Source organism: Mixophyes fleayi, chromosome 7, assembly GCF_038048845.1.
Source record: "Mixophyes fleayi isolate aMixFle1 chromosome 7, aMixFle1.hap1, whole genome shotgun sequence".
Taxonomy (NCBI): domain Eukaryota; kingdom Metazoa; phylum Chordata; class Amphibia; order Anura; family Limnodynastidae; genus Mixophyes; species Mixophyes fleayi.
The window spans coordinates 36,663,551-36,679,710 of record NC_134408.1 but is presented as its reverse complement, the minus strand read 5'-3'; the positions used below and the strand labels follow the sequence as shown (position 1 = coordinate 36,679,710).

The 16,160-nt window shown below is 37.8% G+C and overlaps 2 protein-coding genes across 2 annotated transcripts in view; one reads left to right on the top strand and one right to left on the bottom strand.

Moving 5' to 3' along the window:
- Window positions 1-15,523, top strand: part of PMS2 (PMS1 homolog 2, mismatch repair system component) — a 31,137-nt gene extending 15,614 nt beyond the window's left edge. Inside the window, exons 10-15 of the mRNA XM_075179659.1 lie at window positions 2,788-2,940; window positions 6,094-6,892; window positions 11,520-11,687; window positions 12,437-12,537; window positions 13,483-13,652; window positions 15,128-15,523. Coding sequence (XP_075035760.1) covers window positions 2,788-2,940; window positions 6,094-6,892; window positions 11,520-11,687; window positions 12,437-12,537; window positions 13,483-13,652; window positions 15,128-15,265 — 1,529 coding nt within the window. The 3' untranslated portion in view covers window positions 15,266-15,523. The remainder of the gene's footprint in view (window positions 1-2,787; window positions 2,941-6,093; window positions 6,893-11,519; window positions 11,688-12,436; window positions 12,538-13,482; window positions 13,653-15,127) is intronic.
- The window catches only part of RSPH10B (radial spoke head 10 homolog B), an 804,204-nt gene that overhangs the window by 82,311 nt on the left and 705,733 nt on the right, over window positions 1-16,160 (bottom strand). The gene's annotated exons all lie outside the window — the stretch shown is intronic.

The window sequence follows — 16,160 nt, the reverse complement described above, 5'->3', positions numbered from 1 at the left end:
TCAAGTGAAAACCAGACATTTTTTAATGAAAAATAAGTGAAAATAAAAACCTACAATACCCGAGCTCTGCACACCCTATTGTAATGGGACTCTAGCTGTGGTCAGAGTTAATCAATCACATTCAGATTCATGTTCAAAGGTAATTGGCATACACCTGCCAACAATTAAAGTTATTGTGATTAACCCCAAATATAAACAGCTGTTCCTGTAGGATTTCCTTGCAGTTTTCTAGGTTGCATCCTATTAGGCAGTCATGGTCTGCAAGTAGCTTTCAAAATATCTATGGGATCACATTGCTGAAAATTACCAATCAGGATGGTGGTAAAAAAGAAAGAATTTCAAAGGCATCCCATGTACCGTGGAACACTGTGGAGACTATCATCAATAAGTATAGAAATTGTGTCGCAACAGGGACATTGCGAAGATCAGGATGTCCCTCCAAAGTAGATGAAAGGACAAGTAGAAAATTCATCAAGAAGGCTACCAAGATACCTACCGAAACATATAAGGAGCTGCAGGAATTTCTGGCAGGATCTGGTCACTCCCTACGTGTGATAACAATCTCCTGTATTCTGCATATGTTTGGGCTATGGGGTAGGGTGGCAAGACAGAAGCCATTTCTCAGAAAACAACCAAGCCTTATTGCTGCAAAAATACATTCAACTACTCCAAATCATATGGGAAAATGTTTTAGTCTGATGAGACCAAGGTTGAACTTTTTGGCCTTATTTGTAAGAAATGTTCATCACCCAAAGAACACCATACCTGCTATGAAGAATGGTGGTGGCAGCATCATACTTTGGGACTGCTTTTCTTCAGCTGGGAGAGGGGCTGGAGTCAGGATAAAGGGCAAAATGAATAGCTCCAAATATAAAGATATTTTGACACGAATCCTGCTGGACTCTGTTGGGAAGCTGAAGATGAAGAGTAATTTCACTTTCCTACATGAAAATGATCCAATGCATAACATCCAAGTCAACCAAGGATTGGATACAGAATAGGATGATGAAGTCTTGGAAAGGCCCAGTCAGTGCCCAGACCTCAATGAAAACTTGTTGAATCACCTAAGGAGTGCGCAGGTGATCACTCGCGCAATTTGATGGAACTTGAACTTTTTTGCAGGGAAGTGTGCGACAGAATTGTAAAGTCCAGGTGTGTGAAGTTGATAGAGACTTATTCAAAAAGTCTCACTGCTAGAATAAAAGTAAAAGGTGATTCCACAAAGTATTAGTTTAGGTGTGTAGACACTTTTTGTTTTTCACTTATATTTTGTTGGTTGCAGGGTCACATTGAGGTGGGAAAGTTCTGACGTGACTTTTCTTGATTGTAGGCTTTATATCACAAACACCTACAATTTGTTGTTGTTGTGTAGACTTATTATATCCACTACAGTTGGCCAAATGTAAAAAACTAAAAAAAGCTGCCTACGGTCCATGGAATTCCCTTGTTATACAACCAAAGCATTTCAGATGCACCATAGCACATGAGTGGTGTGGTTCATAAGGAGGGCATACCTTACATGCAAATTATTGTCCTATCTCTTTACTTAATGTTGACTTAAAATTATTTGTGAAAATCTTTGCAATTAAATTAAGTGGTGTTATTCCCTACCTAATACATCTAGGCCAAGTCCTCTTTGTCCCTATTATCGTAATGACTACGAAGACTCACACTTTTGGCCTTTTGACACAGAGAGTGTTCAGATAGAGTTAGCTGGAATTGGATGACATTGACCTTATTCCATATTGGAATCAGACAATTTCTTTTGTGGCATCGTATTATATCAGAACCCTTCTGTGTTTCTCTGTATTAATAACTTACTATCTAGTTCTTTCAAAATATCGAACAGCACAAGGCAGGATTTTTGGCTCTCACCCTTGATCTTTGTCCTGGTCGTTGAACCTCATGCTGCAAAAACTACAGCAAATCCAGAGATTTTGGCCATTCGCCTTGGCAAAAGTGAATCCAAAATTGCACTTTATGCTGAAGATACTCTTCTCACCCTTACTTGCCCAAAAAACTCACTCTGAGCTGTGTATCCGAGGAAAGTAGGATACACAGCTCACCATCTGGTTTTGAATGGAACCCTTCTAAGACACAAGTCCTAGATTTCAAGCTTAAATCTCCTTGAATCTAAGTTTAAATTTAATTCGCAATCTTCCCAGATAAAATATCTAATTATATATTTGACTAACTCTTTATCTTATGGTTAGGTAGAGCTATTAAAATGAGCATAGATCATTATATTAATTTCACACCCTTCCTTTTAGAGTCCCTTATACTGACTTCCCCTCTTTAGATAATATGTACATCTACATTTATTTGGGATGGGAAACTTCCTCAAATGAAAATGAAACCTCTAAATTGGTATATCATGGATCCTGGTCTTGACCTACCAGACTTTAAAATATACTACATGGCAATCCATATTTCACAATGCATTCAAATGCATGCTCTCTCTCATACCAAATTATGGACTGATTTTGATGCAGACTTGTTACAAATTACTTTAAATGCAAGTTGAAAAGGCATCCAGGTCTGTGATCTAATAGGGTGCTGTCTGCCTCCCTTTGCTCTCCAACAGCCAATCAACTTTATGTGATCATTTTCCGCATTGTGTGTTCTATATTTTTAAATTTGCGATGCAGACAATAAAGTTTGGCTGTGGCCAAAGATACATTTCTTTCACACTTACTGTAGATTATGATAGGAAAATACGTCTTTTATTTTTTTATATTTTAAGGAAAAAATAACAGTATCTTAAAACCTTGTGTTTTTTATTTGCAGAATGTGTTGATATCAATGTCACACCAGACAAGAGACAGATATTACTACAGGAAGAGAAACTGTTATTAGCTATATTAAAGACCTCCCTCACTGCAGCATTCAGCACCAGTGTAAACAAGTTGAGCGTCAATCAGGTGCTGTTGGATCTCACAGGTATGTAAGTGTGTGTTATTTGTAGCATGTCCTGAATTCATCTATGAAGCACTTGAGTCACTGTTGTACAGACCAAATTTAATTTTAATTCTCATCTGGGGGTAAATGTATCATACCCCGGTTTTTGCAACTCGCGGGAGATTGGCGTCTTCGCAGCTTAAATTTAAAGCGGCGCTGCCTTGTAAAGTTTCCCTTTCGCCGATCTCCCGCGAGTTGCAAAAACCGGGGTATGATACATTTACCCCCTGGTGTTTAAAGAGCAAATAAGCCATCTATTGGGCACATACGGCCATATAAATGGATACGTTTTACTGAGAGTAACACTGATGTAAACCATTGTTGATTTTGGCAGGAGGTTTTTTTTTTGACAACCTGTCCTCTGGTTGCACTCAATCTTGCATATAGGTACTAGGGAGTGTTTGCATTACCCACAAGAGGGACATCTTCAAAACTGTGGTTCTCTTTCAAACCCACGTAGGATGAGTCAGTCTAATTGGTACATGGAATGAAAGGTTTGACCAGGTGCTAGACCTTCCCAGTGGCACAGTGCACCTGCACATACAGAAGGTCCATCTGTCGGGGGCAAAAAGGTGTGTCCCGATACAGAAGCTGCTTTTTCGCATTTTTGACGTTGATTCACCTACTGTTGCACTTTGTAGCTGCTTGTGCATGCGAAGACAAGGCCTTTGCAAGCATGAGAATTTTGTTAGATCGCTACGTTGCCAGGAAGGCGCATTTTGCACCATGGGCAGCACAAAAACAATAAATATAAAGGGACAACATAGCAAGACTAGCGTTTAAATGAGTAAAGTGGGTGTGCCGGCATTACGGCCTCAGTGCATGTACAGTACATGCAGTGATAATTTAGCCGTCCCTGCGAGTACCAATGGAGAGCCTGTTCTGCCCAAGCAAATAATTCAGGTGGACAGCGCCAATGATTGTTGCTCAGTACCCCTAAATCATCACTGGGTATATAACTATCAGATTTACAAATAATGAAACATGAAACCTCTAAAGATCTTTGTGCCCAAATGAGGTGAATGGCACAAATCCGTTTACATGTTGTGGAGTATAATGGTTGTAGCTAGGGACTGAAAAACTCATGACACAGGTCTGGAAATGTTTCTGTTACACCATCTAGGGCAGGCCTGTCCAACCTGCGGCCCTCCAGGTGTTGTGAAACTACAAGTCCCAGCATGCCCTTCCAGCTATCAACTGTTTGTCTACCGACAAAGCATGCTGGGGCTTGTAGTTTCACAACACCTGGAGGGCCGCAGGTTGGACAGGCCTGATCTAAACTGCGGGTTTGAAAAAGTGTAGATCTTGCTTATAGCAACCAATCACATTCTATTTATCATTTATTTAGTACATTCTACAAAATGACTAGACTAACAAAAAACACTTCTATACCATGTTATCAGTTTTAATTATTGAACATATTTTAGTTTCTGGAATCTCTCAGGTTATTTTGTGCAGATAAAAGGGGGAAGTGAAGTCATTCGTAAGTATTGTTGCGTTTTAAGCATAAAAATAGCACCTGCCATTGCAGCTATATGGCGGCTTTTTCTGTTTTAAAACACTGCCAGCTTGTAATTATTAATTACATCAGTTTGGTATGATGTGAGGATGACCGGTCTAGTTTATGGTCACAGCACAGCTTCACTCTCTGCAAACATATTTGTTAACTATTTATAAATTGATGTTCTGTTTCTACTTTGAGAAACTGTTTTATTTTCTGCCAGGCAACAGGAATAAGTATTTCTTGTACCTTTGCCATTCTTTTAAAGTATAAACATAGAAAGTCTTGAACAGACCATGTGGTTCTATTGCGCTATGAGTATTTATGAATATGAATGTCATATCTATCGGCCTCTTCAATATGTAGCACCCGCCCACTGAATTGGTACCACGTATTTGACTTAGCGTAATTCATTCTATTCCTAACAGAATTTGTGATTGCAGTCACATTTTGTCTGTATAAGTAGTCTGTGTTATGGGTCAGTTGTGTACATGACGATAATGCTCATGGTCCTTGCATGTTAGTCCTGTAGCTCAGTATTTCATCTGCAGAGAAGCAGACATTGTTGATTGTTGCCAGTTTCATATATAGAGTAGCTGCCACATGAAATACCTGTTAGGATATAATTAGTTTGCAGTAGTAGTGTGAGTTTGTTTCCCAGTAATTGTGAGTATAAACAAGAAAATAAAGCACTTAGAAATCAAGCAAATAAGTACAACCAACATAACACATGAATAACATTACTAATTTTTTTTAATTCTAGAATATGCTAAAAATGAAACACAAAATCTGGACCTACATACAATCTTAATAACACAGTATAAGGAAAAAAATAAAATAAAATATTGGTTCATTCACAATATCATATGTATAACAACATATACTGATTACACTTTTCAGGGAGCTCTCAGTTCTGTTGCTAAGAACCAGTCAATTACTTGTATAGCTGCTCTGTTGGCACTAAAATAAAATACACACCATGAGTAGGCACGATCAGTCCCAGCTATAGTAATTGATCTCTTTAAGTATGTTGGAGTCAAATCACCTTACAAGAGGTGGCGTTTGTGTATAAGGGAAACTTTCAAACGCAATCGACTGTCCCCTTATTACGTCTCAAACACGGTTGTTATGTAAGAAACTTAGTATAAGGTTATTTACTGACATGCTTCATTGTGACAAATTACAACTTCATCAGAGGAATTCAAACCGCATTCTGTTAATGTGAATTATGCTAGTGAATAAGTCATTCAGTGATTTTAATTGTGTGGCAACTCCTATAATTTGATCTATGTATAGTTAGTCGGAACAAGTTATAATTGTTGTTAAAGCACCAGGCTCTGCCTCAGATAGAGCGGTAAATTCAGAAACATGAATTTTGTTTCAGAAAGCTGGAATGAAGGGCTGCTTTACAAATGTTTAATACTTCAAACCCTTGGGGCATCAAGATTTGCAGTAACATAATATCAAGTTTATATAATAACACAAATGTGCTGTAAACCCATAACAGGAGTCTGTTAAAATAATGTCTGATGGGTATTCCTATAAATGACAGCAAATTTGGATTAATTGTACCTTGTTATTATGTAAGAACTGCATTTATACATTTCTGAAGCTTCATTTTTTCTTTGTTGTAGGTAATTTCAGAAGAGTAAGTGCAGAAGTATCAGATTGTCCTGAAATAGAACAACCAAATGTATTAGACAGAGGGACACTTTCTGTGTCTAAACTTCGAGAGGCCTACTCTATCAGCCAGAGAACTACAGGAAACTCGCCACATACACAGGCCAACAAAACGCAGAACTTTTCCCCCAATCAAAGGAAACTCCAGTCATATTTTAACCTTTCACCAACAGTTCAAAACTCCAAAGCTGAATTAAATATAAATGGTAAAAAGGAAGAGCCAGGAACACAAGACTGTTTTAGTGACGATATCCTAATGGAAAATGATTATGATTCTGGCAAAGGTACCATCACCACCTCGGATGGTGAGAGAGGTTTTGGCACCCCAGACTTCTCCAGCCACATTAGTAGTGAAAGTGTCACAAGCTCCCCAGAGACACTGGTGAAAATTGATGAGGTGGAATCCTGTACAGCTTCTCATTCTCCTCTGCAAACAGAGATAGCGTCAGAATATCCTGACATAAAACAGATACCAGACGATGATCCTGCTCCAACTTGTAAACGTTTGAAAACAGAGGCTAAAGAAAAGTTGCCAAGTAGAAGATTATATCCCGATTCTGTGGATACACCGATCAACATTGTAAAGAAGATGGTGCCTTTAAACTTTTCGATGTGTCTTCTGGCTAAGCAATTGGAAAAACTAAAGCAGCAATGGCAAAAGAAGGAGGCGTTGGAGAAGTTCCGAAGATTCCGAGCGAAGATCAGTCCAGGGGAAAATCAGGCAGCAGAAACTGAACTTAGGAAAGAGATCAGGTACCTAAAAAGCATTTATTTGTTGATTGGTGCTGTTGTTTATGTAAATAAAGATTATATTGCAGGTGTTTGTGATGTAAAGTCTGATATCAGGATAAATCATGACAGACCTTTTTTCCCCTTTAATGTGACCTTGAAACCAAGAAATATAATAGACAGCTTTTAGGAAAAATAAATTGCATTACCCTGGTTGCAGAATTGTGCACACCCCTAAACTAATACTTAGTGGAAGCACCTTTTGATTTTATTCTAGCTGCGAGTCTTTTTGAATAAGTCTCTATCAGCTTCGCACACCTGGATTCTAGGTCCATCAGATTTCTCAGGGATCTCCTGTGCAGAGCTCTCTTTAGTCTTCCCAACGGTTATCAGTGGGATTGAGAACTTCACTCTGACTGGACAATTCCAAGACTTTGATATTGCTTTTCTGAAGCCATTCGTTGTTTGCCATGGATGTGTGCTTTGGACCATTATCATGTTGGAGAATGAAATTCCTCTTCATCTTCAGCTTTTTGACAGAGGCCAGCAGGTTTTGTGCCAAAATATCTTGATATTTGGAGCTATTCATTATGCCCTTTATCCTGACTATCCTCTGTCCCAGCTGCAGAGAATCAGCCCCAAAGCCTGATGCTGCCATCACAATGATTCAGAGCAGGCGATGTTCTTCAGGTGATGAGGCTTGTTGTCTTCAAACATATCTTTTAGAATTAAGGGCAAAAAGTTCAACCTTGGTCCCATCAAAGCATAATACATTTCCCTACATTGTTTGGGGTAGTTGAGTGGATTTTTTTTTAGTTTAGACTTGCTGGGCAGCACGGTGGCTAAGTGGTTAGCACTTCTGCCTCACAGTGCTGAGGTCATGAGTTCAATTCCCGACCATGGCCTTATCTGTGTGGAGTTTGTATGTTCTCCCCGTGTTTGCGTGAGCTTCCTCCGGGTGCTCTGGTTTCCTCCCACACTCCAAAAACATACTAGTAGGTTAATTGGCTGCTATCAAAATTGACCCTAGTCTCTCTGTATATGTTAGGGAATTTAGACTGTAAGCTGCAATGAGGCAGGGACTGATGTGAGTGAGTTCTCTGTACAGCGCTGCGGAATTAATGGCGCTATATAAATAAATGATGATGGATGTTGTTTTTTGTGAGAAATGGCTTCCTCTGATGAGTTTTCTTCTTGTTCTGTTATCAACTTGGAGGGATGTTCTGATCTTATCAATGTCCCTATTGTGCCACTTTGTCTCCACTTGCAGATGATAGTTTCACATTATTCCATGGTACATGTAATGCCTTTTATACCACTCTCCTTATTGGTACATTTTAACAATGAGATTTCATAGATGGTTTGAAAGCTCCTTGCAGACCATGGCTATCTCAGTATAAGGCAACCAAGAAAACTACAAGGACATTATTTGGGGTTAATCACAGTAACCTTTAATGATGGCAGGAGTTTTCACATTAAAGGTGGAAACAGATCTGTCATGATATTTTTTTAATTTAAGGCTTTTCACAAGCACCTACAATTTCTATAATGGTGGGTACACTTTTTATATCCAGTATAATGAATGCCATTAGAATGTCATCGTCTGCTATAGCATTAAGATTTCCTTTCACTGGGACAAAGGGGCCCAGACCAAACCAGGAAAAACAGCCCCAGACCATTATTCCTCCTCCACCAAACTTTACAGTTGGCAGTATACAATTGGGTAGGAAGCCTTGCCCGACAAAAACCCAGATTCATCTGTCAGACTGCTAGATGGTGAAGTGTGATTCTTCACTCCAAAGAACATGGCTCCACTGCTCCAGAGTCCAATGGCAGTGTGTTTTGCACAACTCTAGTTGACATTTGTCCTTATGCATGGTGACCTCAGGCTTGTGTATGGACGTTCGGCCATCGAAACCCAATCCATGAAGCTCCCCACTAAACAATTCTTGTGCTGACGTTGCTTCCAGAGTTAGTTTGGAACTCTGGAGTGAGTGTTGCAACCAAAGATGGACTATTTTTATGTGCTACGAGCTTCAACACTTGGCGATCCTGTTCTGTGAGATTATGTGGCCTACCGCTACATGACTCAGCTGTTGTCACTCTCTTAGATTTTTCCACTTCAAAATAACAGCAATTACAGATGACCGTGGCACCTTTAGCATGGCAGAAATTTGAGGAACTGAGTTGTTGGGTTGGCTTCCTATAACGTGCCATATTGAAAGTCCTTGAGTTCTTCATTTCAACCCATTGTACTGCTTATGTTTGACTATGGGGATTGCATGGCTGTATGATTGAATGGATGCACCAGTTAGCAGTGAGTGTGACTGAAATAGCCAAACATACTAACTAGAAGGGATGTCCACACACTGTTGGCCATGTAGTGTAAATCAAAGATATCATTAAAAAAAAAATGTTGTATATAACAAAATAACTAATGGCAGAAATTACTTTTTAAAGTTCCTCCATTATAGACTGACATAAAGTCTGCATACTTCCTGATGGCTATGTTTAGCAACAGCAGATCTCCTTGTTATAGTGAACTCGCCAATTAAGTATATCCAGGAGAGGAGTCCACAAAGTGCTTCAGTCACAGCCACGAAATTGAACCATCCTTATACTAGATCACGTTTTCACAAAGGCTTAATTTCACTTAATGGCTGTAACGGGTATTAAAGTACAGTAATATCAATGCACTAAGTTATATTTTCCTCAGAACTAGCCAGCCAATAAAAAAATCTGATTCTATAATCCCACAGGTAAAGTATGTGGCAAGTTAATGTTCTCGTGTATTCACATGCGAAGCTGGAACTCGGGAGTGTCCTTATCCAGATTCAGTAAGGGGCAGATTGGAGCCCTCTGTTCTTTCACTTTATGATCTCTGAATCCATTCATCGTAGAAAATTGCATTCATGAAAAGATAAAAAGAGAACATATACTTCAGTGATCCAATAAATAGCAATGCATCAAAGATCATACATCTATTGTATTAGATGAGTTTAGTGAACTCAGAAGAGCTCCCAGTTGAATGAATATATCTTATATATATATATATATATATATATATATATATATATATATATATATATATATATATATATATAAAACTGACGCGTTTCTCCACACTAACGCCTTGGTTTCTGCAGTGGTATGTGCATAAAGTCTCCCAGCAAACTGAGTGTTTTAAATCAATCCACACCAATCAAAATTCTGTTCTTATTAGGAGGTGGCAATTAACTATTTAAATTACAACATGTTGCAAAATAAAACTTGATATGAACAATACTATTCTCATTATTTTTTCTAAACCAGTGTAAAACAAAGAAGGCTTTTAACATAAACATAGCAAAGTAATTTTAAACAATTATATTTTATTGTGACAGGTGCTAGTCAATCAGTTTTCAGCTGTATGCGTACTGATTTTATCTAGTCTTAATATATTAGTTAAAGCAGCAATCCCATAAAAAAAAAATCAGGTGCAGAACAGTCCTTTGTTTGACATTCATTACATTCTGGTTTTGTTGGAGTAAAATTGTGCATTGCAATGTAAGTTTGTCTTTCATGGGAATTGTTCTATTGTTGGAAAATTAAAGAAAGAAAGTTAAAAAAAAAAATGGGGTCTATTATTTTTAACATAATTCATGGTGCAGACTTTTCACCATTGCCTCTTGTCTTTTTTCTCCAGGCAACCACAGTCACATGGCACATGATGTAAGCAGAGAGGCTTTAGAATGCCTCTATGAGTTCTGCTGTGACATTCTCCTTCTCCCCACTCTGACATCACATGACATGCTGTGAGCTGTGACTCTGTGTTGCAGACTGACTGTGTCTTATGTCTGGCAGCCATTTTCGTTTGCCAACTAAAGAGCTTTTGAAAAGGAGACAATGATTTGTAGGAGGGTAGCTAAGACAAATACAATGCTTGCTTAAAAAGTATTTTTTTACTTTTTAACTGAATTTGCTGTTTAAAGAAAAAAAACATTTTCTATGTGAGATTGCTGCTTTAATGTTGTTACATTTATAAATGAAACTATTAATAATAATAATACTAAACAAACCACAATAAAACATTAATCCTGCAGCTATGTGAAAAACGTCATTATAATTAAATGCAATAAATCGTAAATAAAAAGGGGAAGAAATATGTATGAAGATAAGACAAAACAAAAAATGATTATCAATTAAAAAAGCAAAACTGTTTTAAACTAATAAAAAGGAAAACCTATACATCAATATAGGTTAATATAGAAACTCCATCCACCTTTAAATGTTGTTGAGCTTTTGTAAAAGTGTCTCTACAGTATTATCATACTTCAAGAAATAGGAGATATTAAAAATGTTACTATACACTTGCCACCTCTTTGTTTAATTACAGAAACACCTTCCCTTGTGTTACCACACAAAATATTATTTAAGCGCTGAAGGACTAGATTTGTTTTCTGACTTGAGTTGTTCAAAAAGAGACATAATGGTACGGATCACCTTCTGCTACAATATATTAGTTTAGACTTTAATTCTTGACAAAGTTATTGCGTCAAATCTTTAGTGTACCAAAGAAACCCTATATTTGTGCACATGCATTTTAAATATCAGTGTTCAGTGTATGCATACATATAACGCAGGTTTGTTTTTTTTCTTCTGTGACTTTCAGCAAAGAAATGTTTGTAAAAATGGAAATTATTGGTCAGTTTAATCTGGGATTCATAGTAACCAAGCTGGACTCGGACCTCTTCATTATTGACCAACATGCGACTGATGAGAAGTATAACTTTGAGATGTTACAACAGAACACTGTTCTAAACGGACAGAGGCTCATCATGTAAGTGTGAAACCTATAGTCTCTCCTGCTTTTAACATCTGTTTTGGCAATAAGCAATACATGTATTCTGGATCTTCATAATAAAGATCCGTCTCATTCACATTATGTCATTTAAAGATAACCATACCCAAAATAGCTTCTTATGTTTATTTCCAAATCCTGTAACCAGTGGCACACGCAGGGGGGGGTTTCTGGTTCTCCAGAAACCCTTCCCCTCCGCGAACCAACGGAACTGTACAGCAGCCGCGGCGCTGTCAAAGAAGCGTCCGCGGCAGTGCTGTATTGTAGTATAATACAGCACTGCCGTGGATGCTGCTTGACAGCGCCGCAGCTGCTGTAGAATTCAGACTCGCCGAAATGGAGCTGCTGCGCATGCTGTAGTTTTATTTGTTGTTTGCGCATAGTTGCTCTCTCTTAACAACTTTAGATGCTAGAGCCAAGATGGTTTGACTGGTGGCCATCTGAGCCTTCACCTGTGGCCCCCAACTCCTTTCTGCTTTATTGACATATTTGTTTTTTATAGCTTGTACCACTTGTTTAAAATGTCTCTTTCTCTGATTACATGTACTGTTTTAACCTGTTACTGAGATTAAGGGGATCATGTTGCTCATTACTGTGCTAGTTCTTATGCTTTATGTATATTAAGAGTATGAAACCGTACTTCTTTATCAGATGAGTTTATTGAACTCAGAAGAGCTTCCAGGATAAATTCTGCTTTAACTGGTAACTATTTTATTTTTGCATCCTAGACCTCAGAAATTGAGCTTAACTGCTGTCAATGAGATTGTTCTGATGGACAACCTTGAAATATTCAAGAAGAACGGCTTTGATTTTACCATTGATGAAAATGGTACGTGTGATGGTATTGAAGACTATTAGATTTTTCTTCTGATATATGATTTTTTTTTTCTGCTGTCAGTTTAAGAACAACACAATTGGAATGCTTTGGTTTCTCGTTAAGGTGTAGTCATTAACCGAACCAATATCTATGAAAATGCATCCTTTAATTCATAAGGAACATCAGGGAAGTGTGAGGTATTTTGTGGTTCAGCCCACAATTGGCTGCCTTTACCCTGTGTAAGCAAGGATACCGGTTTAATTTATGCAAGCAGTAATCAGCAATATAGAGGTAATCCTGAAAAATCTGAAGGTCGCATTTTACATTGCCAGGGCCTGGTTGTTTATTGTTTGAATCACTGCCCAATATATTGTCGCTTTGTAACCTACAGTATTAAAAATCTGAAAACTTATTTCAAAAAGATTTTTGCACTCTAAGCATTTTCGCTGAGATTGTGAAACTCTGATACTATAATTTGCCTAATTGTTCTTAACAGGGGGCTAAAAGTCATTAACTCCTTTTCAAATGCTGTCTGGTTGGCAAACAAAAATGGCTGCCAGACACAGTCTGTCTGCTACACAGACACATGCATGCAGCACATCCCAACATTGATTTATGTTAAAAAAAAACAAAACAACTCCTACACACTCTTGATTATTTCATGGGATTGTTGTGGTCAACTTCTAACTTTTTCATTCAGCACTTTGAATATGGAACTAAACATCTGGTTGGTTACTATGGATTACAGCATATTTGTACACATAGCACAATTGTGTTAAATACAACTCATTGTCATTTGAGAATTATGAATGGATCTATCTAGTGCATATTATCACTAGAATACTTTTTAGGACCATCGGCCAACTTTAGACAGTAGGAAAGGAACACTGTACAAGTGAACTGTCAGACTGTAAACTGACCTAATATGCTGCTCTTGTTGATACTTATGTTTTACAGCTCCCATCATGGAAAGAATTAAGTTGGTTTCTTTACCAACAAGCAAAAATTGGACATTTGGTCAGCAAGACATAGAGGAACTAATCTTTATGCTGAGTGACTCCCCGGGAGTTATGTGCAGACCCTCCCGAGTAAGGCAGATGTTCGCCTCAAGAGCTTGCAGGAAATCTGTAAGTTAAGAAAGTGGTCTCTCCATACTAAATTGGTTTATTTAATTTTGTATAAATATAAACTGGGTATAAAGTTTATAAACGGCTCTATAAGGAGCAATTTGCTTTTAATGTCACATCAATATTTATCATTCATGTACATATATCAAACCAGAACACTCTCTTAAAGGTTAGTTCTTGTGGCATGGCGATACCACTAAGGATTACCTTGTAGCAAGGGAGTCCATTGTAGCTGCATCAGAGACCTATATAATATGTGGCTCTTTTTGTGTAAATGAAAACATGAGAAGAATTGAATTTCTCTTTGTGATTTTTTTTTTTTCTTATCTAATGCCTAAGTCAAAAGATATCTATTCCCTTTGCCTCCACAACTTGAGAGACTTGTGTACAAATGCTTGTCTCCCTTTCTCTCCTCTCACTACATTCTTGACTTTCTGCAATCAGGCTTCTGCTACCAACATTCCACTGAGTCTACTTTTACAAAAGTGATCAGTTATGTACTTATAGCCAAGCCTAAAGGCCATTTATTCATAATAATCCTCCTGCACCTCTCTGCTGCTTTTGGCACTGATTACCCTCTTCTCCTACGCACCCTTAATGCCATTCGCCTTTGTGACACAGTTCTTTCCTGGTTCATCTACCTATCAAACCACTTACCTTTTTCACATCCCTCCCCCCCATTATCTGTTGGGGTCCCACAAGGCTCTGTGGTTGGCCCGTTACTGTTCTCATTGTACACCTCTTCTCTTGGGGCACTAATTTGCTTATTTGACCTCCAATACAACCTCTAAGCTGACGACATTCAAATCTATATTTTTTCGCTAGACCTCTCCTCGTCTGTACTAACTCATGAAACCAACTGTCTTTCTGCTATATCCATATGGATGTCCTAACGCTCACTAAAGTTCAACATGTCCAAAACAGAGCTTATTATCGTCCCTCCTACCAGTATCCTTACCTCCCCTCAAATATTTCTCACTGTCAATGCCTTGGTGTCACACTTGACTCCACTCACACTAATTCACCCTCACATATTTCCCAATTCCTACTCTGAACCACACTCGCTTCTCTTATTTCCACTGTGCCCTCTTTTACTTAGAATGTAAGCTCTTATTTTGTCTGCCTTGCTTTTCCTACTGTATGGAGCTGCGGAGCACTTTGGCACCTTACAAATCTATAACTATGATCATTCAAAAAAGCTACTAAAAATAATACAAAAATTACTTAAATAAATTAAGTACCTAAAAAAGTTACTCTTAGAGAAACGGAAACGGCTTAAAAATGTGAAAATGGATCAGTTCTTTGGGATGAAACCAGGTATGTTGATGAAGTTGTTAAAGGCGTGTATGTATCTATGTAACAAGCTTTATGCTTTAATATGCAATTTCATGCACTTTTCTCCCCATCAGAGAATATTTTGTTAAACTCTGAAACACCAGATATGATTTTCATTACAGTCTCCTTTCCAACAACAGGTGATGATTGGAACTGCCTTAAATATACATGAAATGAGGAAACTGGTGGCACACATGGCAGAAATTGAACAGCCGTGGAACTGCCCACATGGGAGGCCAACAATGAGACATATTGCCAGTCTGGATATGATCTCTTGAGACTGACTTTTGGGTATTATTTTAAAATTCTGAACGTAATGGAAAAAAATGCATGTACCTTTTAAACAAAAAGAAAGTTAAAAAAAAAAACGTTTTATTTTGGGTTTTATAGATTGTACGTTGTACTGGCAACTGATACACTTTAAATGACAACAAACAGACAGTATATTACATCCATATTTGCAGACAATAATCTTGATTGTTTTTTATTTAGAATAAGCCAATATTTTGAAATAAAAGTTTTCATATGTAACAACACTTTTGTACATAATCAAAAAGATTACTTGTATTTATTCATTTTCTTTCTTACCTTTTATATTTTTTATGAATGTTTAGACCAGTGATGGGCAAACTACGGCCCGCGGGCCAGATCCGGCCCACTTAGAGGTTCTATCCGGCCCGCCAATATTTTCAAAAAACGTCATTAAAATATGCATAAAATTATTAAAATATAATTATTTGTTTTTATATTTAAATAGAAATAGATACGAGGAACTTATAGAAATGCAGTCACAGCTTCATTCATCATATTAGTTTTATAAAAATTTGTATTATATATTTCGATATTTGAGTTTTTTAATAAATTATATTGGCCCGCCTAAAGTTTTTCTTTTTTATTTGTCCCGCTCCTGAAAAAGTTTGCGCATCACTGGTTTAGACCATGTGGACACTATTGCAGAGGTCATGATTTTAGGTTTTCTGTAAAAGGCAATGTGATCATTCATTGGTGTCTGTCATAGAGCCACATATGCTCCTCTGACTGTTTGGCAGTCAGATGGGCGTGTCTAGGTTTGGCGGATGCAAGGAAGACCATTACCTACCTGCATTATGCCAACTGTGAAGTTTGGTGGAGGCGGGATAATGGTATCGGGTTGTTTTCAGGGTTTGGGCTAGG